This window comes from Notamacropus eugenii, chromosome 3, assembly GCF_028372415.1.
Source record: "Notamacropus eugenii isolate mMacEug1 chromosome 3, mMacEug1.pri_v2, whole genome shotgun sequence".
In the NCBI taxonomy this organism is placed as follows: domain Eukaryota; kingdom Metazoa; phylum Chordata; class Mammalia; order Diprotodontia; family Macropodidae; genus Notamacropus; species Notamacropus eugenii.
Window position 1 is genome coordinate 98,386,573 of NC_092874.1, and position 25,565 is coordinate 98,412,137.

Here is a 25,565-nt window from a genome sequence, read left to right on the forward strand (position 1 = left end):
AGGTTGTGTCTATACACTAACTCATATGTATGTACAAACATTTATGTCTACATACACATAGATAGTTGTTTTTTGGTAACAAATCTTTTTCAAAGGGAAAAAAGGAAACAGCAAGCATAAATGAGTCCCTTATATCACTTTCTCTTCCTTACCCGAGGCTCTACTAAATTCTAACATTTTCATCCCTTCTACCCCTAAGAGGTTTGGGGTGGGATCAAATAGGTACCATATCAAATTCAAAGACTGTCAGCATAACCCTCTGCAAAAACCTACAGTACTTTATTAAGGCTATGTAATACATATACGTGTGTTTGTCCTTTGTTGCCAAAGAAGACCATGCCATCAGAGAAATGATAACATGACTTTTTTTTTTTTTGAGTGAGAGACAGCTGTGCAGGTCACCAGCCTCACTTCTCCTCCAGAGCCATCTGAATCCAGTGACCAGATATTCATCAGGATGACTGGATATGACCCAGGATGAGGCAAATTGGGGTTAAGTGACTTGCCCAAGGTCACACACCTAGTGAGTGTCAAGTGTCTGAGGTGAGATTTGAACTCAGGTCCTCCTGATTCCTGCATTGGTGCTCTATCCACTGTGCCCCCTCGCTGCCCCATGTAATCGGTATAAATATTAGATTAATTATTATAATTCTCAAAACATTTTTGTTTTGTAGAGAGAGGATATCTCCTTTGAGGTCAAGAATTAGTTAAAATATGTGTTTGAACATAATTTGATGAAATCAGATTAGCATCATTACTGTTACAGCTTCATTACACAGAGATGGTTATTATAATCATATATGTTTAAAAGAGATTTGCTCTATAGCTGCTGATTCATCATGAACCCAAGATGTACTGTTTGTTTTTCTTAGTGCCCCTCCTTAATTGCTCTAGGAAAAGCTTTCTTAACTAAACTGCTGTATCAGCAGTGATTTAACCATTCAATGTTCCCATTTTTGAATCTATTTGTAAAGAAATCCACATAATAAGCTGAAAATTTCATTGGCTATTTCTTGGTGTTTCATAGGGCAAAAGGGCAACAAGGTTCTGACACTACAAAAGATGATGAATACTTGGAGATTAGAAAGAAAAATTTTATAAGACAAATAATTAAAAAGAACAAGTAGAAAGTAAATGTAGCAGTTCTTCAATCAAGTCTTAACATTGCAACTACTTACCCTAACCTTCTGTAATTCAATAAAGCACTTAAGCGGTATTTAATGATGGAATTTAAAACAGGTAATAACTGATCAAATGATTTAAGATAATATAATAACATCTACATTTAGATCATCTTACAAACAGATGAAATAATTTCAAGAAAATAATACACATTTTAAGGTGAATTTTCTAAATCCTTACTGAATAGATTTCATATATTCCTTTTCGTCCTTCATCACACTCACGGCGAACCCAATGTCGATTGAGGTAGGCACAAATCCCATTCAGCACTTTGCTTGAAAATCGATAATCTTCCCATTGCTGAGTGTAGAATTTCAGTACACTCTCATCCATCAAATCTTCTCCATCCTAAAACAAGTAAGTTCACTAAAACTTTAAGACCACTCAATTTTAATGTCAATACATTAAAAAATAAGATTTAAAACAAATGTAGTTCATAAAAATTTACCAATGTTCATGCATACTCCTAACAATGACATAAAAGGATATAATACATATCGGTAGGCTACAGAAAAAAGATGCTAAAAAATATTCTAAGAGTAAAATCTGAACGGTCTATCTATGTATGTAATGCACATAAAAATACACACATTAGCAACTAAGGTAAATTCTGATGTTCCAAGGAAGGAGAAGTTATTTCTTTAGATTCAGAGCAAAGCATGCCCCCAAAATACTCATTTTCAAGTTACAGAATTCTGATATTCTTCAATCCACCATGGCACCAACATTATTTTTCAAATAAATATATAATATGCAGAAGAGAACATGTGAATAAAAAACCTGTGACACGTTATAACTTGTCTCCTAGGAGCAGAATTTGAAAATTGTTCAAAATTATTTCTTTTAAAGAGAAAAATATTTTTATTTCTTAAAATACTTCAAAAGATGTTATTTCATTGGAGGAGGTATTTTTCCACTTAACACATATCAAAATATTTTCATGCCTTAAAGTAGGTCTTTTCATGAGTTTCACGTACCACAAAATTTTAACACCTGAAGACTAATCTTGCAGTAATAAACCTCTTAATTATTTTTATTACAGATAAAAATGGATTTTAACTTTTAGTTACGATTAATTTTTTTCATTACCAATGACTTTTACCTAGTAAACGAAATAAAACACTTATTTTTCCAACTCATCCCAACTAGGCAACTTTGGGTAAGTCATGTAAGCGTATCTTTGAATCCATTTCATATCTAGCAATTCAGAGGGTTGGGCTAGATAATCTCTAGTGTCCCTTCCAGCTTCAAAGTTCTATGAAAGTAAGATAATGAGAATACTCCTTTGTAAGTCCCTTGAAAATCTTTAACTAATATATTAAGTTACCTGTACAAAAGGACTAAATATAAACAAATGTAAAGGGAGATATAAAAATCACATATTATAAAGAACAAAATTTAACTTCATTGTTACTAAAGAATAGCTAGAATTCTTTTATATACTACAAATGTCTTGTCCTTTGCCTATATGCACTAAGTAAAATGACAGGATTCATTTTGTCAAGATTGACATTTTTTCTAATTGCTTTCAAAAAGATATTAATAACATACTATGTGGGGAATAAGTAAAACAATATTAAATTACAACAAATTGTGGGTAAGCAAATCTTTTTTTTTTTTTAGAAACAAGTTAATGTTTCTAATGTGCAAAGGTATTTAAGAAAAAAAAAACAATCTGGAGCATGCTGAAATTTTTATACAGGTCTGTGTAGTTCAAAGTATGAATATATACACAGAAAAATTTCTGCAAAATTTCCCAGGGTAGAGAGTATAGATGTCTTCACTCACTCTATGTAACATGTGTAGCACCAGCTGAAGGCCCCACTTGCCCATCCATGTGGCTGGAAGTAAGGCACCACACTGCCTTTGCTACAGAGATGAAGACTGAGGAAGAAAAAGGCAGAAGATGAAGGGGAAAAAACTTAAATCACTACCCAGGCGAGAGGAGTATGGCAGGACAAACCATACTCAAAAGAAACAGGTATTCACAAAGAAACCCACTCTGGTTAAGGAAGTAATTCTATAGCTCCTGAGTACCACAGCAAAATTATTTTTGAGAAAGTCATTTCTGTAAATTTCTCAAACAAGCTACCTCTTAACAGTTTAAATATATTGTTGTTAGAAAATAACCCTTAAAATAAACTAGATTCCTTTATGCTATAAAATAGGAAAATGGCTATGATCTACTAAGAAAATTAGTTTAAGGGGAAGTAAATTAAAAGCTGGGTTATAGAATCAAGAGACCTTAGATGTCATCTTGCCCAACCTCAACCTCTTGGATCCATTTGACAAATCCCTTACACAATGTGCAACAAATGGTCATTCAGCCTCTGTTAAAAAGGATCTAATCATATAATTTTATGGTGCATCAGGGGTTAAAAAAACAACAACCAGAAAAGTTGTTTATGGAAAATATTTCATTTCTACCATGGGCAAAAGAATGAACAATTTCAACATTTCCTATATATATATATATATACGACACATATATTTTTAAAATAGTACTGAATGACACTGGAAGACTTTAACACTTAGGTATTACTCCATATTTTATGTCTACTGCAATTTCCATCTTTTAAATGCTTAATTCTCATGTAAAAGAATCTTACCTTAAGAAGGTTTGTCAAATAATTCTTGAGAAATTCTTTCAGTCGTTTGTATAATTCCAAACCAACAAACTGAGCTCCTCCAGGTGTTTGACCTTTCTTAGATTTAGAAGGAGGCACTCCAGCTCCTCGAGCTTGGTTGGACTGATGTACGCTAGTACAGTAGTTATAAACATGACTATAAAAGGTTAAGGAACTTAGAAATATTCCAAATACTAGACACAGTCAAAATTAAATCATTTCTAATTTTAGCTTTACTTTAAAAGCTCTATTGGAAAATAAAAATTTTAAAAACAAAACAAATCAAAGAACCATCTTGAAATTTTCTTTCCAATGGAATGAAGAATAGTTTACAAAAAGGCTAACAAAAGATTGTATTAAAATACCTAACTATGAAATACATACCCAAGTCCCACATCACCCAGGCTTCCAGGAAGCAGTAGGTTCTCATTCTGGTTCTCTTGGCCACTCAGGGTGAGTCTTACCTAAATGCCGAAAAATTAAAGACCAAGCATACCTATCTGAGGCTTTTAGCTGAAGACAGAATTATAAGGATGCAGCATCAGAGCTTGGTACATTGCAATTCAGACCAATTAAATAAGGTTTCATAGTGACCTGCGCCTCAGTGGTTAATAGAAAGCAAGCAAACAGAGTGAAGGTCAACCTCAGAACAAGTCTACTCTTGTACTGTAGATTCCAGTCTAGTACTTTAAACCTAAGCTTGAAGGTCAGTACAGTATTTTCAGCTTACCAGATAGAAAAATTATAAGAAAGTAAAATCAATCTATTTCAATACATCTTTTAATTCTAATTTCTCTCTCAGATTGCTTTTAGTGCTAAGATTTTGGTTTAACTCTTACTACAGTAGCTTTTTCTGGACTGTTCCCTTGTTCTTAAGTGTTTTAGGATTGCTTTTTAAGTTTTGCATGATCAAAACTGTAATGGCTTATTAGATTTTCTTAGTGCTGAAATTTTAGAATACACACTAGGTCTCTGTTTGGCCCACTGTGACGTTCTAGTATATCAAAACTTAAGTTTTAAGATCCTATTGTTTGAGAAGATTCTGGGAAGATGGCGGAGTAGGTCAGAAAATTCCAAGCTCTCAAGATTTCTCTCACATACAAGACAAAATAGTGCCTGCCAGAGAACTTAGAGCAGTAAAAATAAACAAAAGTTGGGGAAGAACAGTGGTTCTCTTGGGACAACCAAGAGAATACCTAAAAAAAAATCCTAGCACCGAGGCTTGGTTCCTGTAAAGCAGTGACCCCTGGGGCTTGCTGGGTTGGAAGGTAGTCTTAGAACCCAGACTCAGCTGTGCCCTGGGCAAGAAGGAACCAGCCTGGTAAATGCAGAAGCAGTGGAGTGAGATGATGCTGGCTGTGGGCACTTACAGGAGGCTGGAAGTCTTGGTTTTGGCACCATCCCCCAAAACCCAGGACCAGAGGTGATTACAAAAAATAAGCTGCTACAAATTTTTAAAAAAATAAGCAAAAGAGAAAGAATCCAATCTTAGGAAGTTACTATGGGAATAGAAAAGATTGGGGTTTGTCTTCAGAGGAGGATAATGAAAGGAAATAAATCTTGCCTACCCCAAAGAGTTATTTATGGTCAAATGATCATCTGCCCAAAAAAGAATTCTTAGAAGAACTTTTAAAAGACTAAAAATCAAACGAGAGATTGAGGTGAAAAAAAAAAAAAAGAACAATCCAAGAAAAAAAGATTATGAAAAAAGAGTCAACCAATTAGAAAAGGAGATTCAGAATCTTAAGAAAACAGCTCCTTGAAAATCAGAATTGGGCAAGGGGAAGCCAACAAAGTTATAAGAGACCAAAATATAATAAAATAAAATATAAAGAATGAAAAAAATAGAAGAGAACATGAAATATCTCATAAGAAAGACAATTGATCAGGAGGACAGATAAAAAAATAAAGATAACCAGGCAACCTGAAAGTTATTACCCCCTCCCCTAAAAACCTTGATACAATAAAACAAGTAGTAATTAGAGAAAACTGTCCTGAAGAGTTAGAACAAGAAGGCAAAGCAGAAATTGAAAAAAAAATCCACTGATCACCACCTGAAAGAGATCTTATGAGGAAAACCTACAGGAATGTTACAGTCAAATTCTGAAACCCCCAGCTCAAGGAGAAAACATTAGGAGTAAACAGAAAAAACACAATTTAAATACGGTGAAGTCACAATTGGAATCACACAAGACTGAGCAGTTCTGACATTACAAGACTGCAGGTCCTGGAACACTACATATCAAAGAGCAAAAGAACTGGGCTTCTGGCTGAAAATACCGTAACCAGCAACAATTCTCAATGAAAAGATCTAATGAATTTCCAGACTTTCATGTTTTTGTTTTTTAAAAAACAAAAACAAAAACCTGAACTTAACAGAAGATCTGACATATAAGGTCCAAGGGAAATTATAAGGTACTATCAAAGACTAACTATAAAGGGCTCAATAAGAATAGACTGGTTTTGTTTTTGAGGAAATGTAAAATATATGTCTGAGACTGTCATTAGTAATTGGGTAGTTCAAAAGAAAGACTGCGGTAGAAGTCCTAAGTATGATAGGATTCGAAAAAGTAAAACCATTTAGGAAAAAGCAAAAAGGGTAATTATCTTATACAAATGAGGCATGAGAGGACGAACTAACAGAATTAAATGGGGGAGGAGGGCTGGTAGTTCTTGAACCCTACTTTCATCAGGAATGGGTTCAAAAAGGAATGATACATATACTTGTAGAAAGGTACATAAGTCTTCTAAATTCAGAAAGAAATAAAAGACTTAAGGGGATGGGGAAGAATTTTTAGAGGCAAAGATGAAGGAATAGGATAAGGGGGGTATAGAAAGATGTTTAGATTAACAGGAATAAGATTAAGATAAGAGGGACTCTTGGGGGACTGGGTAGGTTACGTAACAGAAGGGCAGGGTAGCAGGCAGGAGGGATAGGAAATAAAAGATACCCACAAATATAAAATAAAGGTCAGGACCAGAATTTTATTAGGGGAAAAAAATCAGGGGTAGTAATTATGACCTCAGACAAAGCTAAAATAGATTTAATCAAAAGAGAAAAACAGAAACTACACTTTATGTCAACCATATTAATCAGTACTGTTTTGGACTATTTAAAATAAATAGATAGTATAGGGTTGGCATATTGCTATAGAGTAGGAAATGGTAAGCTGACAGAATTATTAAAGAAAGACTTGGACTTAGGAAGGAAGAGGTAATCCACTCTCAGAGAAACAGGACAATTAAGTACAGTAAGGTCTTACATGGATGCATATGAATGTATATGTCTATATATGAGTATGATTATAGATGCCTTTAGTATATGTACATATATATCTGCACTTAACTGCAGCCTTCTTAGGGAGAAGGCAAGGGAGGAAGGGAGGGAAAAAAAGAATAAAGTAAAAAGTGTACAGCAAAGAACAAAAGAAAATTTAACAAGGGAGCAAAGACAGACAGCTCTGAACACAATGTGTAGTATTTATTATACAAGCTTTCTTAAAATGGAAATTTACTGTATATTTTGAATCCTCTTATACATTCTGCTGTGCACACAGCAATGCTTTTTAAAAAATATTGTATTTAAGTTTTAATATTTAACTTTATAGTATGATTATATATTTAAGTTTAAAATAAAAAATATTTTGGAAAAAATAAATAAAATCCTATTGTTTGACTCTTTTCATTTCTAGAATCCTAAGATTAACTTTGTGAGATGGCACCGATTAAGAGAATGAAGACTGGCAAGTAAGCCAGTGTGGCTGGATTTTAAAGGGCATGGAAAGAGGTTAAGTGTAAGAAGATGGAAAGGTTGATCAACAGTGTCAAAGGCTGCAGAGGGAAAAGAGATGAGCATTAAGAAAAATCCATTAGATCTGGCAATTAACAAACAGTACAGATACAAGGAACTTTAGGGATCATAGAGGCCAATATCCTCATTTTACTGAAGAAGAAACCAAGGCTCAGAGAGATTTTATGACTTGACTAGGGTCACACAGCTGGTCAGTGTCCAAGACAGGTCTTCCTGACTCCAAATCCAACACTCAGTCCACGAAAACAAGGTAAGGAAAAAGCAGGTTGCCACATACTGTACAGAAGTGGCATAAAAGGTTTCACCTTTTTGGCCAAGAAAAACAAGGTGTAAAAGAGTATTGCAGTAGTAGCCCAGGGAATGTTCACCATAGTATTTTCTGGTTTATAAAGCACTTTAACACGATCTCTTTGTTCCTTACAACAGCCCTGGGAAGATGGATGTATAAATATTTTTATTCCCATTTTACTAAACTATTAAGTGGAAGAAGCGAAATTTGAACTCAAGCCTTGAGATTCTAAATACAGAGCTCTTTCCATCAGTTTCTCCCTTTAATTGCTCCCACAAAATCTTTTATGTGTAGACACCCTGGCTCTTTTTGTTTATATATGTGGGTTTTGTTTTTTTTTAAACAATTAGTGCAAATGAAAAGCCATTGGGTCACTTTGTCAATCCAGTTCTAAAGTTACCCCATGAATAGCAGTGCCAGGCTATTATGGTTAAGAAGCTGGGGGGACAGGGGGAGATATTTTTTGCTTTCCATTTTGTATGACCAGAAAGTATATGGGATTGATAATGTGGCAAGGGCAGCAAATAGCTAACAGCCAATTATGCCAAGTTGTCATGCCAAGAAAACTAGAGGAAGACCCTCACCACACTGGACAGATCTGTGGAGAACTTGTGGACAGCAAATAGCTAACAGCCAATTATGCCAAGTTGTCATGCCAAGAAAACTAGAGGAAGACCCTCACCACACTGGACAGATCTGTGGAGAACTTGTGGAAAGGACACAGCCAGCTACAGAGGCATGGATGGGTTCTGCCCTATATTGCTGAAGGAAATATCCACATTGTTAAGATCTCAGTCTTTCAAATACTGATGGGGAGAGGGGCTGACAAATGGAATGGGCATTCATTAATACACATAAATGTATATTAAAGCAACGAAGTATACAAAAGTATACAAAATCCCCTGATCTAAATACGTTTCTCTTTTCAGTGCATGTGTCCACAAAACATTTTAAAAAATCCCAAACCTATACTATGAGTCACATGACCAACGAGACAGAGGACTAGACAATTTTCTAAGTTTCATTACTTTTTGTACCACTCCAAAATAAGAATTACAATCATGAAGTAAAGCAATTATAGTTGACTTTATGATATAAAACATTAAGCACTCTAAAGGGATAACAATCCAAAGAACTAACAGCAGGGAAGGTTAATCCCTGATACATTCATTCACTCAGGAACCTCCTACTTCCCCGTACAAACCCTCAGACTCTTGGCTAGGTGGCATCAGCTTGTACCCTGCAATTCTACCAGCAAATACTTTTGTGTTGCTATAGTTCCCAAATGATGCCCACCCCACTCTCTACAGAATCAAGAGAAATAAGCACCCTTAAACTTGTTTCTGTTCTCAGTACATATATCACCCATAAAATATATTTTAAAAAAACTGAGTCTCATTACTTTTCACACCACTCTCAAGTAAGAATTATTAGTTCAGGTAGAAAATGAAGGAAATGCAGGTACTGCACCAGGGTGCCAGCATTTGTGTGGACTTAAGGAAGAGAAACGGCACCAGCTGAAGACAATTTTGTCCCCAAAGAATTCACTTGGACCTGAGATCATGAGGTCAGTAGAAAGTGAACTGCCCAATAAAGGGGGAGGCCAAAATGGTTCGGGGGAGGTCTAGGCTTGGGGAAATAACCATCAAAAGACGAATCAGAAAGGGACCAACAAAAACATAAGGGGAAAATGAGATTATCAAAGATCTCAGGAAGAAAAAAAATTCAATAAAAAATTTTGGTAACAAACAGATAAACCCATCAATAGGTAAGATATTAAAAATCTGACCTCCAGATCATCGTGGACATGAAACATCACTGTACAAATATTGCAAGAAAAAGGAAAACGAATCAGTACTTGAGGAGGCAGAGGACCCTTTAGATTTCCAAGAATGGAACCAAAACAGGATACAGCTGAATATAAGAAACAAGTAAGAATTATGATAACAGAATTTATGGCCAACATAGCAGAAATCAAACAAACAATGTACAAACAAAAAAAATCCCAAAAAACATTATGCCCCTGTGGCAAACCTCACCAAAGAAACAAGAAAACTACTAATGGGGAATACAAACTGACAGAAGGAAAGGACAATATGGAGGAAATGAAACAAAAAAAAAGTTAAAAGAAAACAGAATTTCTATACAAAGGATAGTATATTGATTTTGAGGACACAATGCAAAGAAAAAATTCAAGGTTCTTTGACTTTCCAGAAGACCATGAGTCAAAAAACCTGAATATCACAATGCAAGAAACAGCACAACAAAATTGCCAAGAACTTCTGAACAGAGATAACAAAGCATTGATTGAAAAAATCTAGATCATTTTCAGTGAAGAAAAAAATAACAAGCTGAAAACTCCAAGACACATGGGAGTTAAATTTAATAATTCCAATGACAACAAATTCTGAAAGTACACAGAAAAAAGACTTTTAAGGCTATAAAAAATTAAGGAAAGGAAAGAATAATAAAAAGACACTATTCTGCACCCACAAGAAACTACATTATGGAACCAGAAAAGCAGATGAGTATAAGATATAGCCCAATATGATAAAACGCTGAAAATCTATGCCTTATCAATGAGGAAAAAAGTCCAATAAAAGAGTGTCATTTGGAGCTTTTCACGCCCCTCCCCCAAAGACCTGGATCTAAGCTGATTATTTGCTTTGTGAATACCCCATACAACTGAAATACAAGAAAGGTAAACACAGATGACATTAAAGGCACAAGAATTTAAATAAATTAAATGGAGAGAGAAAAACTGGTTAAAAAAAACCCAAAGAGAAAGACAGCTATGGATCTGAAAAACAGTAGAAGCAAAATTACAACACAAGGAGCATTAAGAGATATCTTTCTCAAAGTGCACAAGGAGACAAGAGAAAAAGTGTGCCTTAAACAGAAGAACTGATGGTGGAGGAATAGACCTGAAACACCACAGATTAATTAAAGCTCACAACACTTGAGCCTTCAAGTGATTCAATACAGAGTATATGTGTGTGTTCGTCCTTCATTGCCGAGGAAGACCATGCCATCAGAGAAATGACATGACTTATACTTGATGTTGTTTTGAGTGAGGGAGAGCTGTGCAGGTCACCAGCCTCACTTCTCCTCCACAGCCATCTGAATCCGGTGATGACTGGAGATGACCAAGGATGAGGCAACTGGGGTTAAGTGACTTGCCCAAGTTACACAGCTAGTGAGTGTCAACTGTCTGAGGTGAGATTTGAACTCAGGTCCTCCTGACTCCTGTACTTGTGCTCTATCCACTGCACCACCTAGCTGGCATTTGGCTAAAGATTATAAAGCTGAAATACAGAAGAAGGCCAAATTAAAGACCAGAATCTGAAAGGTAATGGAGCCATTGGATTAGGAGAGTGACATGATCAGAGTGATACCTGATGTCTATCAAATGAGACCTTAATAGGAAACCTATTAAGAGCAATAAACTAAGCTATCAGTAATAATGGCCTAAACTACAGTGGTACCAATGAGAAGGGAGAAAAGAGGACAAAGACACTGTAGAAAGAGAAGCAATGTGACCGGACTGAATTACAGTGATTTTGGTCAAGACAAAAGATATTTTAACTATAATGCTGATGCCTTCTGTGCACTTACATATGTACAAAAACTATGCATATCAACAGTAAAAAGGGGGCAAGAGATACTTATTTGTCCTTCCCTCTACCTCTAAGGTTAAGAAAACAAGAGAAGTCTTTCATCCCTACTATGAGTAATAGAACCATCCAAAAAAAAAGAAAATTCACTGGAAGCAAAGGGACCATGACAGACATACTTAGGTAGGAAAGGGCCCACAATATTAGACTATGGTAGTAGAAATAACAGACTTTACAGTCAGGACTTGTAATGACACCCCTAAGATACTACCACACTTGCAGCCATTTTTCTTAGACTAAATACTCATGGTCAAACCTTTGATATTCTTTCTGTACTTCTCAATTTTGTAAACCTCTTTGAGTTAGACTATAAGCCTTAGTTTCTGTCTTTAGATCTTTTTTGTCCTCTTATTTCTACTACACTATAAAATCTGTTATTTCTACTGCCATAGTCTAATATTGTGGGCCCTTTCCTACCTAAATATGTCTCTCAGAGTAAGAGGGTGCATAAAAGGGGAGCAGGGAGGAATAAAACAGGGGAATGTGTGGTTCACTCAAATCAAGTCAATGGTAAACAATGAAAAAAAAATAACTTCTAGTCTCCCAGGAAGAAGGCCTAGTGGACAATGGTAGGACTGAAAAAAGAGTAAAGAAAGGAGGAAAACTTAATGCACTAAAGAAGGCTTCCAAAGAGGGAAGGTTATAGTCTATAACTGGGTGTAATTTGCAGAGATTTGATGCCTTAGAGTAAATACTACCTCTGAGAGTGGTGTGCCTCCATGGAAAACCTCAGATGGGGAATCTAAACTCCTAGGGTCAAATGACCACCATGACAATGGAACACTTAGACCCAAAGAGAATGTATGGCCAATGGGGGAAAAAGATCATGGAGAAGAGAGGGGAAAGTAACAAATTACACAGGAAAATTCCTATGAAGGGGCAACACTTAATTCTTCTTATATCATGCAGGAATTTCAAAAAATAAATCACAACAGAAATGGAAGCACAACATCTACAAGGTAGTAAAACAGAAAGTATTCAGAAGATGGAACTCAAAACATGTACTGTTGGAACTTTTAATTTCATGGGGATGCAAAGACTAAATAAGAATCATCAATAAAAAGTCTAGAAAAGATAGAACAGGAAGAGAAAAAAAGGGGTAGAAAATTAAAGAAATAGATAACTAGATTAAAGGCAGAGAAACAAGTGAGTAAGTTCAGCAAAACTCCAAAACTAAAAAAAGGAATGAAGGAGGGGTTTGAATGTGAGAGGAAGAGAGCTCTAAAAAAGGATTGCCCTAAGGTAAAATAACTAATACAAAACAAAACAAAACAAAACAAAAAAACCAAAATAAAGTACTGTTTCTACAGAGGAAGAGAGAGGGAAAACATAATTTGGAGGAAAAAAACCCTACTTTTAGAGGCATGCAGAGGAAAACAAAAATTAATTCTCAAAACTTTATAGAGATGAATAAATTAAACAATAAAACAAAAGGTAAGGGTGGATAAGAAAACAATCCCCACAATCTGCTGCTTACAAAAAATATACCTGAAAAACAAAGAGATAAACAGCATTCAAGTATAAAAATGAAGGGATCAAAATTTGTTATGCATCAGCTGAATCCAAAAAAATAGGCCCTAACTGCACATTCATTCATAACATAAAAGAGACAAACAAGGAAACTACATTAAGCTAAAAGGACCAATGGACAACAAAACAGTACCAATATTAAACTCATAAGCTCCAAATGCTTTATCATCTAAATTCATATGAGAAAAATTAACTGAATTATCTGTAACAACAGAAGATTCTGATGTCCCTCTCTTAGTTTTGGACAAATGTAATGAAAACAAAAACAAAAGGCAAAATACAGAATTGCACAAATTTTCTGGAGAAGCTACTTCTAAATGATTTATAGTGCCTTCTAAATGAGATGGCTAAAGATGGTATTTCTCAAGGATGGTTTCAGAAAAACTTGGGAAGACTTCTAGGAACTGATGCAAAGTGAAGTGTGGAGAACCAGGAGAAAGTATGTAGTAATAGCAATACCGTAACTGAAAAATTTAGCTATTCTGATTAATACAATCGTTCAAAACAGTTCTGAAAGGCTCATAATGAAATATGTTCTATCTCCAGAAAAGAGAATGGATTATTTCAGTCTTGAAATACAATTTTTTCACTTCTTCTTTTTTTGGCAACATGTAAATGTTTTGCATGATTTCACAGGCATAACTGATATACTGCTTGTCTTCTCAATGGGTAGGGGAAGGGCTGAAGGGGAGGGAGAGAATTTGGAATTAAAAAAATAAAAATGCTAAAAATAAACAAAAAGGAATATAATTCTTGGCAACAAATGGATATTTTACAAAAACTGGCTATGTATTAGGGTACAGAAATATTGCAAAAAATATAAAAATACTAAACACATCTTTTATGGACTATAGCAGTAGTCTTTTTATCACTTTCTTTTTACCTCTTATGAGAGGTGAAGACCTCTTCTAGCCAAAAGAATTTTGTCACAGAGGTAGCGTATGCTGTTTTTAGGTGTGTGGTATGCTGATTTTAGCATCTTTCTTAAAAGAGGAAACTATCAAATTCAGATAAGTAAATTTAATGCAGTGAATTCAGTTCACTCAATCTTAAATCATGTATTACATTCAAGACACTGAAAACAATTATTGTGTTTCCCGTCAGCATAAAGATAAGTGACAATCAGGAATAAAAAAGCACTTTGTGAGGTTACATATCCATGCAAGATGTTACATTAAAAGAACCAATGTTAAGATCAAGAATTTGCGTAACACCAGTGGTTTTTTTTAAATACAGTGAGATTAATCAAAGATATATGGATTCAGTTAAACAGTCCAAAGACTCACTAATATGTTGAAAAGGTAGAGATTTGGTTGGTTCAGATGTTATTAATGGTGAAAATAATGGTAAAGAATTAAAGATTCATTCTGAAGGAAAGTGTGAACATTAGGAAAGTTTGAAAGCAAATGGCATTTTAAATAAAGGCAGATGTCTTATTCAATTTACATTATTCTGATAACCCAAAGCAAGCTGAACAAAATTATGTTTTAGAGGAAAGCAAAACAGATGATAAAACAGTGTTTCCAACAAAATATAGTTAACAAAATGAAACTGAAAATAACTATTCCTGAGTCATAACCTCAAAAGCACGTGTCAAAAATCATGGGAAGATGTTTTTTTCCCTCTGACATCAATAGTACTGTTTATAAAGAAGTCATTTCATGGCATCTGTTGATAAGGCCATTTATTTACTACATAAAAGTTTCTGAAATATCTGAAGGCTTTGTACAATGTAAAAGGGGCTAAAAAAACTGGCTGCTTTATGATCTAGCTCAAATGTTTCTTAAGCAATAATTTTTTTAAACCAAAAATATGGTTTTGGTAACACATAAAACGATTTGTGGCAGTTGCCAAAACTGAAATACAACCTCAGAGCAAATGAAGATATTATCATCAATATATTTAAAATACCTTAATTTAGGCTCTGAAGGCAATTTCAAAAGGGTTATTCCAAAAATATTTTGAGTGATTATAGTCTTATTGGGCTAAATCTGTTAAGACTCCCCAGGTGAATGGTAAAGCAGAAAGACTCCCACAGAGTAAAACTCCCACATCAAGAGAACTGAGTTCTTAATCTTGGCATTACCATTAACTAGCTGAGATTTCTGGAAGTTTCAGTTAACTACCCAAGTGTCCTCCTTTGTAAAAACAATCTCTAAAATCCCTTATATCTGAAAATATTCACTTAAGATATATTCATTCTAGGTTACATTTTTGAAAAGTGTCAATACATTATAATCACAATTCCATAATGAATAATAAGCACTTTCATTATGTATTTTCATTATATTGCCTAGAAGTCTTCCGATCTTCCTTCCTATCAACATGTTGTATAACTTAGCCAGAAAAATCCTTACTTAGGAGGAGAAAGACAAGTTAATACTGTTATCAATCCAACTTAAGAACTGATCACTATGTATGATAAAGTCCCATCATAAAAGTTCACTACTTTCTCAACAGTGGCATGAAGAATGATTAGAATTAAAGGACCAATCTAATGGCAATATACTCTAGATTCTAGTTTTTTTATACAGAGCACTTAGGAGGCATTTCATGTATCAACATGAAAACAACCACAGTCATCTATATTCTTCACATGCTATGCCAGAGAATCCCAGTCTTTTAGGTAATACATTATCCTATCATCTTTTAAAAAAAAATCTCTTCTCTGACAAGTGCTGGGTTGCACACTTATGGATCGAGACAAGAGTTCAAACCTGTGATAAAAAGAGCTCCTAGGAGGCAATTTCTTCTACCAATATAAGTCAGCATCTTCTTTGCAACAGCTTTAGAGAGTTACTACAAAACCAAGAAGTGAAGTGATCTGAACAGGGTCACATATATATCAAAGATGAAACTTGAACTAAGATCTCAAGTCAGCTCTCTAACCACTAAACCATGTAATTTCTCACATGTATAAATGTGTTTGTGTATGTATGTGTATGAGCACAGGCATACAAGAAATGTGAATTAGTTAAACTAATTTTTTCAAAGTCAGAGATAAATAGATATCTACATATATTACAAAAGCAGTGTGGGCAATTATTCATCTATGCACACAGTAAATTTTAAGTTTAGCAGAACTCCACTATCCTCACTCAACTTCAGATGAAACCTCTTATAAAGCAATAGTAGTTCACATATAAAGAAAGTTGTTAACTTATCTCATTTTCAACTTTTTACAAATTCAATGGGGATTCTTGGTGTATGGCATCTTAAAAGACACTCAAATAATTTTTTGGTAATTAAAACATATTTAAATACTTAAAATACCCTAAGAATATAAATGCCTTAAGAGTTTAAGATCTCTTCACACACCTTTGTATCTTCCATGGTATCTACATCACACAATGCTTTTCATACAGTAGTCAAAATGTAGAGTGGCAAAAATCTGCTAAGCTGCACATTAAAAAATACCTATAACCCAAATTTTACTCATGATATAATATTAAGACATTTCATTCTTCATTTTGAGGTAGACTTCTTGCAAATTAAAAAAGGTTAATTTATCTTAAAAGGTTAAACAAAATGAATACTGAGCACTATTAACGTATAAGATAAAGAATGGAGACAGTTAACATAATTTGTAGACGTTCCTGATTCTCTCAGGAGTTAGTGGCACTCTGCCACTACCTCCTTTTCAACAGCATGATATCCTGTACTTGCTTATGAACTTTATCCCCCAACCGAATGTAAGCTTCTTGAGGGAAGAGGCTATCTCACCTCTATATATGTGTGAATGTGTGTGCATCTAGTGCAGTGCTTACACAGAGTAAAAGCAATTAAAAAATAATTGTTCAAAATTCTCTAATAACACAAAAAATGCTGGGTGATCAATTTAAACTCAAGTTTTAAGATATTAGGATACGTGTAGAGTTCCATATATCTGGACTTTGCCATACTTTGTCTGGTATAAACCTGTTGGATTCCAGCTCTGAGATCATCCCAAATCTGGTCGAGACCAATCTGCTTTAGTCCATGTGGATTCTGACTCCTATTGGATGACATTTTGTGTGTAGTAAGGGTTTCCAGTAAGCAATGTTTTATCTGAGATCTAGCTAATCCTCCATCAGATGAACATATGCAGTATCATTCCAAATTCAGTAACAGCAGCTCAAAAGCGTTGTTCTTTATGTGCGTGGAATAAGATTGTCTTCCAAGAAAACCTGAAGGGAAAAAAAAAGATGTAATTAAAATCCAGCATAGAGTCTACCATCAAACATTTAAAAGAGGAAAAAACAAGTTAGGGATTGATACATAACGTTAAAAATGTTAAGTTTTATAGAGCAGTACCTACCAATGTTCACTAATGTTAATATTTATGTGTGTATATATCTATCTGTGCACATATATGTATACAATTCTATTATGATCCATATATGTCCACTTGAAGACAAGTGCTTCAAAACTATAACTAGCAGTTTTTGCACTTTGAGGTAAATCAAATCAAGTATACCTTTGCTGCCATCAAAACCCAAATGTCTTCCAGCACTTTTTAATGATTCATCATCTTGCATATTCTCCTTTCACAAGGCAGAGGTAAATATGCTTTTCTGTTACTAAGTCTTCATTTATTGATGTTTCAATTGATTGTCAAGGACATGAATGATTTTCTACATTGTGGCAGCACTACTCTTCTTGAATGGGACAGATAGCCTACATTTTATGTGGCTTATACTGTCACAGTACACACATATATTACAATAGCACAAAGTACTATTAACCTAAAAAACAAAAGTCAATCTAAAGTAAAATTGAAAAGGAAAACATTTTGAATATATTCCTCCTAAAAGAACCTTCAATCATTAATAGAAAATTTCAATTTACATTTATTTCTCAATATATATAATTTCCTAATGAAATGAAGTCACTGCCCTAAGTATTCAGAGTTGGGATCTTAGAGATTATCTATAACTACTAAAATTCTAGGACTTAGAAAAAAAAAAAGCTAGGATTTAATCATATAAGCTGAGTATCCTCAAAACATGGTTCACTGTCCATGAGTTCTCCCCAAGTGGTACATGTAAAGATACCAGGTCAGAGGATTTAGCACTGGAAAAAACACTGATTTCCCAATCCAATCTGCAAACTAGAAGAGCTCCACTTGAATTCTAAAACTGAGATCAGTGACTTGACTAATTTCACACAAGCAGTAAATGGCAGATAATGGCTTTTATCCTGGATCCTCTGAATTCACATCACATGTTTCTTCTGTTATACCGTTGGGCAATAAAATTCTGTGTAAGTTTTAAGAGTTCTACGGATATCACATTGAATATGTGTAATACACAGAAATAAAATGAAGTACATAGCCATATATGTCACAGAAATATAATGGCATTTATTAAGAGGGGAAAAAAAGAGTCCACCAGAGCACTAAGGTTGCAGGTTATTGAAGAGGTCTTTTATGAAGCAGTGGTCCATGAAATACCTATGTAGTTAGGAATAGTACTGGAATCTATATTTCTCAAATTGTATTGGGCTTTGTGGCTGAAACATTTATATAATAAATTAAAATTCAATATCATTTAAAAATACACTATGCTTTTATATGAAAAGACCTAAGATGACATGATCTGAACTGGGAAAGCTTTGGAGATGATTAAATTTAACCCAAACCTAAACAATTTCCATTTACAAAATTCTTGCCAAGTAATGATTTAGATTCTACTTGGACTCCAGTGAAAGAAAACACATAATTTCCCAAGGAAGTTCATTTCTCTTCTAGAAAGCTCAAATTGTTATAAACATTTTCCATTTAGCACTACTTTGCTGTGGAAAAACTAAGGGGATTGGAGGATCTGAATCTGAACCTCAGGCTCTGCTACCTGTGTGACTTTGGACAGATCATTTATTTAAGCTTTGTAGTGTACACATTTGTAAAAAGAGTATGAGCCTAGATGACCTCCATGGTCCCTTCCAGTTCTAGATATATGATCTCAAGATCAAGCCACCCTTTGTAAAATTGTTTTGGAACTTGTATCTTTTGGTTCTGCTCTCTAAGATGAAGCAGAAAATGTAATCCTTCTTACACATGAGATCTGTTTTTAAGAGTCTGAAAAACCTATCTTTTCCCTCAAAGTCTTCTCCTCACTGCTTAAAGGTTCTGATTATCTGTATCTGTTTTACTGTACTGAATCACATTCTAAGGGTTAATGTATTCCTGCAGTATGAATAGTGGAAAGAACTGGAATCAGAGAACCTGATTCCAAGAGATGAACTCTGAGTTCTGGCACTGACTGGGTGAACCTGGGCAGGCACTTCACTTCTGGGACTATTTTCCCATATGTAACATAAGGATATTCACCTAGAAGGCACGATCTGGTTTTTTCCAGCTCTACATTTATGATCCTAGTACCCGTCCAACAAGAGAATCTCCTAACCCTCAATTTCCTTAGTTGTAAAATGATCAGAATGGATTACATGACACCTAAAGGCCCTTTTAGCTCTAAATCTTAAAATCTTGTGCTTTTTAAATGTCTATCATCACCAGTACTTACAACCACCTTGTTCCACTTATGCTCCTAGCTCACAGGTATATTCACAGCTCAATTCCAGCTCAGGGAATCTTTTAGAGTTCATACTCAGGACAACCTTTCTTCTTCTGTCATTCAACACTCAAGAAAAGTTAACTACTTCTCCTCTACACTACATTATATTTGTAAGTCATCAAACAACTAAAAAGCATTTCTGGATCATAGAAGGGCAAAATCAGATATTTGTAAAAATAAAACATTTATAAAATTATACAAATTTACAAATATTAGTGTCAACCTCATAAGCACCTGAAAATGTTCACAAATTCCTTTTAGAACTTTTATAGAAGTCTATTTCCTCATTCTCCAATAATTAAAACCTCTTTCCCCTTGAACACTGTAATTCAAGATCAAATACCCACCTTCTTACTGAACTATCTTGCTCTATCTTGTCCTTTATACAATACTATTTCCTTATATTTTCATTTTAAAAATATAATATTTTCAGCGGTTTCATGAAGAGCTGAAAATACTTTTTGGTAGGTTAGCCTAGGAATCTCATCACCGTTTTTAACACAGTTGCTATGTGAAAACATATCTAATTTCGCTGGCTTATTAAATATTTGGAACACAAACTAAGGACTTCCTGTACTATGACTGTAAACATTCAGCCAGCAAGTTTGCAAATCAGAAACACCAATTTTTAAAAGACCTAGAAGAGAACTTTGGAGATTAAGGAAATGGAAATCAGAAGAATACAAATCCTTAAAGCTGCAGGTTAGAGTAGAAGTAATTTATTGGATATAAACTAGTTAATGACAGAACTAGGTCTAAAATTATTTCTCCTAAATCTTAGAACAGATGTATCCTCCACCATGCAATTCTAATTTGACTTAAATTTTTAAAAATTTCCATCATCCAATACTGCTAATCAAAAGTGAAATAGTCAAAAGGCAGGTAACCAAGAGAAACAGATTAACTGAAATGCCTAGATAATCCAACATTTTAATCATGGGCACTGAATAGTAAATACTAAGAAATGACAGTCAATATCACTTGATATTCTAATCTTTTGGATTTTAAGGATGAATTTTTCTTTTTACACTTCCCATAGACTTGGAGGAATGTTGCAAACAATAGGAATGTAAAAAGTGAAGGAAAATATATTGTTTCTTGTATTTCTAATGGGAACATTTATAATGAAACATACTGCAAGCATAAAGTAAAAAACTGTCATCATGGACTTTAACTTACTTAAGGCAACTAATGCTTCTTACCATTAACTGAAGTATCAACCTCACAGACTGTTCTTGGAACTGCAATAATTAAATTACATTTTGGTAAAGAAGGAATACCTGATATTCAAATAGTCTAGAAAGTCTAGAAAGCACTTTGCATACAAGATCTCATTTCATCCTAATAAGCCTGCAGGGGAAGTTTTACAAGTACCTTCATTTTAAAGATAAGAAAATTCTGGCATACAACTGACCAGGCTGTCAAAGAAAATGTGATCATTATTTCCTCCCAAATTTTCTATCATCTCCAAGTCATCAAAATATTTTTCCTAATTATGTATAATAATTAAGATGTGTAATATTATATTATAATAAAATATTTATAATAGATTATAATATGAAATAAAATATAATGTATAATAATTTGTACAATTATAATAATTTTTCTAATTATGTATAATAATTAAGATCAAAGTAACATTTCACTTTGCTATTCTGAAAGAGCATGGTTAGTAAGACAAGTTAAAAAAAAAAAATAAGAATCTCTATTTTTAATCAAATGGCCCTTCCAGGAAAGTTCCTCAGAACTGAAGCCCTTCAGCATGACTCCATTTTGATTATGTATCAGTTTCATGAGTTATTTTCTATCTGGTTAGGACACAAGATACTACCAGCATAGTAGTCCCTTCTGGTTTTCCACTATGATCTCATACTGCAATTATAAACATTTCTTTTAACCATCATATATTCTTAAATTACTGTATCACATTGTACTACGTGCTACTACAGGTTAATTGGTTAAGTATTAGCTGAGTAAGGGTAGGATTTGGCTAAAGAGTGTGTGTGTGTGTGTGTGTGTGTGTGTGTGTGTGTGTGTGTGTGTGTGTCTAAAGAGTGTGTGTGTGTGTGTGTGTGTGTCTCCTTCATTGCCAAAGACCACCATGCCATCAGAGAAATGATGACATGACTTGCACTTGACTTTGTTTTGAGTGAGGGAGACCTGTGCAGGTCACCAGCCTCACTTCTCCTCCACAGCCACCTGAATTCAATCACCACATATTCATCAGAATGACTGGAGATTACCCAGGATGAAGCAATTGGGCTTAAGTGACTTGCCCAAGGTTACACAGATAGTGAGTGTCAACTGTCTGAGGTGAGATTTGAACTCAGGTCCTCGACTCCTGTACTCGTGCTCTATTCACTGCACCACCTAGCTGGCATTTGGCTAAAGGTTATAAAGCTGAAATACAGAAGAAGGCCAAATTAAAGACCAGAATCTGAAAGGTAACACAGCCATTGGATTAGGAGAGTGACATGATCAGAGTGATACCTGATGTCTATTAAATGAGACCTTAATAGGAAACCTATTAAGAGCAATAAACTAAGCTATCAATAATAATGGCCTAAACTACAGTGGTACCAATGAGAAGGGAGAAAAGAGGACAAAGACACTGTAGAAAGAGCAGCATTGTGACCGGACTGAATCACAGTGATTTTGGTCAAGACAAAAGATATTTTAACTATAATGCTGATGCCTTCTGTGCACTTACATATGTACAAAAACTATGCATATCAACAGTAAAAAGGGGGCAAGAGATACTTATTTGTCCTTCCCTCTACCTCTAAGGTTAAGAAAACAAGAGAAGTCTTTTATCCCTACTATGAGTAATAGAACCATCCAAAAAAAGAAAAGAAAAGAAAATTCACTGGAAGCAAAGGGACCATGACAGACATACTTAGGTAGGAAAGGGCCCACAATATTAGACTATGGTAGTAGAAATAACAGATTTTATAGTATAGTAGAAATAAGAGAACAAAAAAAAGAGATCTTGAGACAGGAACTAAGGCTTATACTCTAACTCAAAGAGGTTTACAAAACTGAGAAGTGCAGAAAGAATATCAAAGGTTTGACCACGAATATTTAGTCTAAGAAAAATGGCTGCAAGTGTGGTAGTATCTTAGGAGTGTTATTCCAAGTCCTGACTGCCATGTGACTTGAGGCTAGTCACTACACTCTGTAAGCCATGATCTTCCACAGCTCTAACTTATTTGATTCTATAACTGTTTCCTATGAAACTGTAATTACTTCACGTAAAAATTTCATTTTCACTCGTTACATATTCTTTGTGTACTGATAACATAAGTTTGTCACTAACTGGCTTTGCAAAAGCACAGTAAGTCAAATGTTACCAGGGACAGTTAGTTTCCTAGGAACACTCTAGACAATGTGTTTGGGGTTATACATTGGAACAACAATGTTACAGCAGAGTTTTGCAACATCATGGTACAGCTTAGTTATATTGCATTAATTAACAAGGCTACTATCATAAAACAACTTGGTGAACTCCAGGCAGTAGTTATACACATGGGTATCTAAGGTTTTTTTTTAATCTCAGAATTATTTTCTCTATTTTAGTGCTTCTATGTCATGAATACACTGCATTATTAAGATTTACAATTTCACCTGAGCAAAAGTTTTTCTCTTTCCAATTCAAAAGTCATTTTATACCATTTTTCATGAGATGAAACAAATGAATTCATGTGTTGCTTTAATGAAAACATACTCTGTCTATTAAGCCTAAATAATTAGTTTTAGAGCTATGAGAATCTTTCAATAGGGAAAGAAGTCACATTAATGTGTTTGTGTGTGTGTATTTATTTTTACTGGGGACCTACTAGGTGCCATACTGAGGTGCAAATGCCTGTAACTCAGTCCCTGTCCTAAATGAGTGAAAAGACCTATAACCATGAAGAAAAGAGTTTTAAAACTTCTATAACAATAGAAAGCTTGGGAACTTGTCCAGTTTAATTTATGCAGGGATTATATCAGGTTATAAATAACCATAATCTTCATTTTGTTAGTGAAATTCTCTTTGTTCAAGTATTTAATAAATATTTATAAAAATGTCATAAAACATGATATTTAATTATTAGTAACTTAAAAATGCATTAAGACTTTTGAGGCAACTTGTACATTTGTAACTAGAATTTTTTTTTGTTTTTTTCTTAATAGGAAGAATACCGAGAGCTATCAGAAGACTACATAAAATTTTGTGATAAAAAATGCCCAATTTATGTACCTGTGAAACACATTAGCAATGGTGGCAGTAGCAAAATCTACCTTCTCCATTGTCTTTCCCAAATACTAAGTTTTTTTTCTCCTTGTCTAAATATACTTAAATGTTCTTTTTTTAATCTGGGCCTATGATTTCATTGGTGTAAGAAGCTACCAGTGAAGAAACTTACTCTATTAGGGAAGATTAGCCACTGCTGCTAGAGTTTTGCTCTCCTCTATGAATTTAAAATATTGCACTGTAATGTTAACTTCTCACCTACTACTACTCAGACTACTACTGTCTAAACTTGAAGATCCTTAAATGGCACCTTAAATATTCTTAACTAGCTCTATGGTTAAGTGACGGTTGCTGCTAATTTATGATTTAGTCTTTCCCTAATGGTTGTGATATGTACAAGCTTTTAGTGTGATAGGTTTATATAGAATGAATCTAGAACCTACCTCAAATAGGGAAGCACTGTGGGAGTACAGCTCTCTAACCCACATAACTACGAATAGGAACCAAGCATAGACCTGTATGTGTTTGTAGGTCTAACTTTTGGTCAAAGCTCCCTTAATAATTTTCTGTGGTGTTTATCAAACCACTTCTGTGAACCTCAGTTCCTCATCTTCAACAAAACTCCTTTTTTAGGGCTTTAGGATTTGTGAAATATTTTGCTCACAAGAACAGTACTGAGGCAGTACAAAGATTATTCTCATTTAGCAAAGGGGAACATAAGACTTGGAGACATTAAATGATTTATTCACTGAAATCTAGTGTATCAAGATGGAGGCCAAAATTTAAATCCACATCTTCTACCTTCCCAACTTACTGCCTTTAAATGAGAGGGGGTCAGATAAAATCATCTCTGAAGTCTTCCAACTCTAATATTCTATGATGATGATGTATATTGTTTTGTGGTAACTAGAAAAAAAATGATTCTTGCAACTATGTGGTTGTTTTATTATGACCACTTTACCATAAAAATCACATGTACGATTTCAGTCTTTTTACTTTTTAAAAAGGAGCTGTCTCTCTAAATTTCCTGTAGTTCTACTTACTTATAGGAAATAAAATATTGCTGTATGAACCAGTTGTCACCCGACAGTGAGATCATCAATCTATCAAAACATTAAAGGATGATTTATAAGAAGGTCCATCTCACTTGTTAATTAAAGAATGTAGGTATTCATTACATTATCTAAAATATGAGCACATCTACTTATGTATTTGACAAGGTCCCTGGGACATAGTAGATATAAATGCATAAAACACTGGCCTCAGACTCTTTTCATAGCTCCACCTCTAACTTTAAAGCTTTGCAAGGGTCAATCAATATAATTTATCCCCTTAGGTAAACTTCCTCAACTATTTTAGAGAAATATGAAGAAAAAAATCATTTTCCAAACACCACCCCTCTGAGACAGAGACAGAGACACACAGAGGCATATACAGAGAGAAAGAGAGTTCAACACTCATCATCAAAACTATTCAGTACTGGTTAAAAATATAAAAAGGTATCTCAATAGAATAGATTAGATAAGGAAAAATCAGAAATAAATGAACTCAACCCAATTGTTTCACAAACTTCAAAATATAAATACTGAGGAAAGAACTTGTTATTTGGAAAAGAAAAAAAAGCCATACTAAAATCTACTCAGGCATACTCATCAACTGGGGAATGG

At 34.3% G+C, this 25,565-nt stretch overlaps 1 protein-coding gene across 3 annotated transcripts in view; it reads right to left on the minus strand.

Moving 5' to 3' along the window:
- CUL1 (cullin 1) overlaps positions 1 to 25,565 on the minus strand; it is a 114,967-nt gene that overhangs the window by 52,089 nt on the left and 37,313 nt on the right. For all 3 annotated transcript variants that reach the window (XM_072652419.1, XM_072652417.1, XM_072652418.1), the window contains exons 2-4: positions 16,982 to 17,279; positions 3,792 to 3,966; positions 1,363 to 1,530 (exon numbers count right to left, since the gene is read on the minus strand). In XM_072652419.1, the coding sequence (XP_072508520.1) occupies positions 1,363 to 1,530; positions 3,792 to 3,966; positions 16,982 to 17,121 (483 nt within the window). In that variant the 5' untranslated portion in view covers positions 17,122 to 17,279. The remainder of the gene's footprint in view (positions 1 to 1,362; positions 1,531 to 3,791; positions 3,967 to 16,981; positions 17,280 to 25,565) is intronic.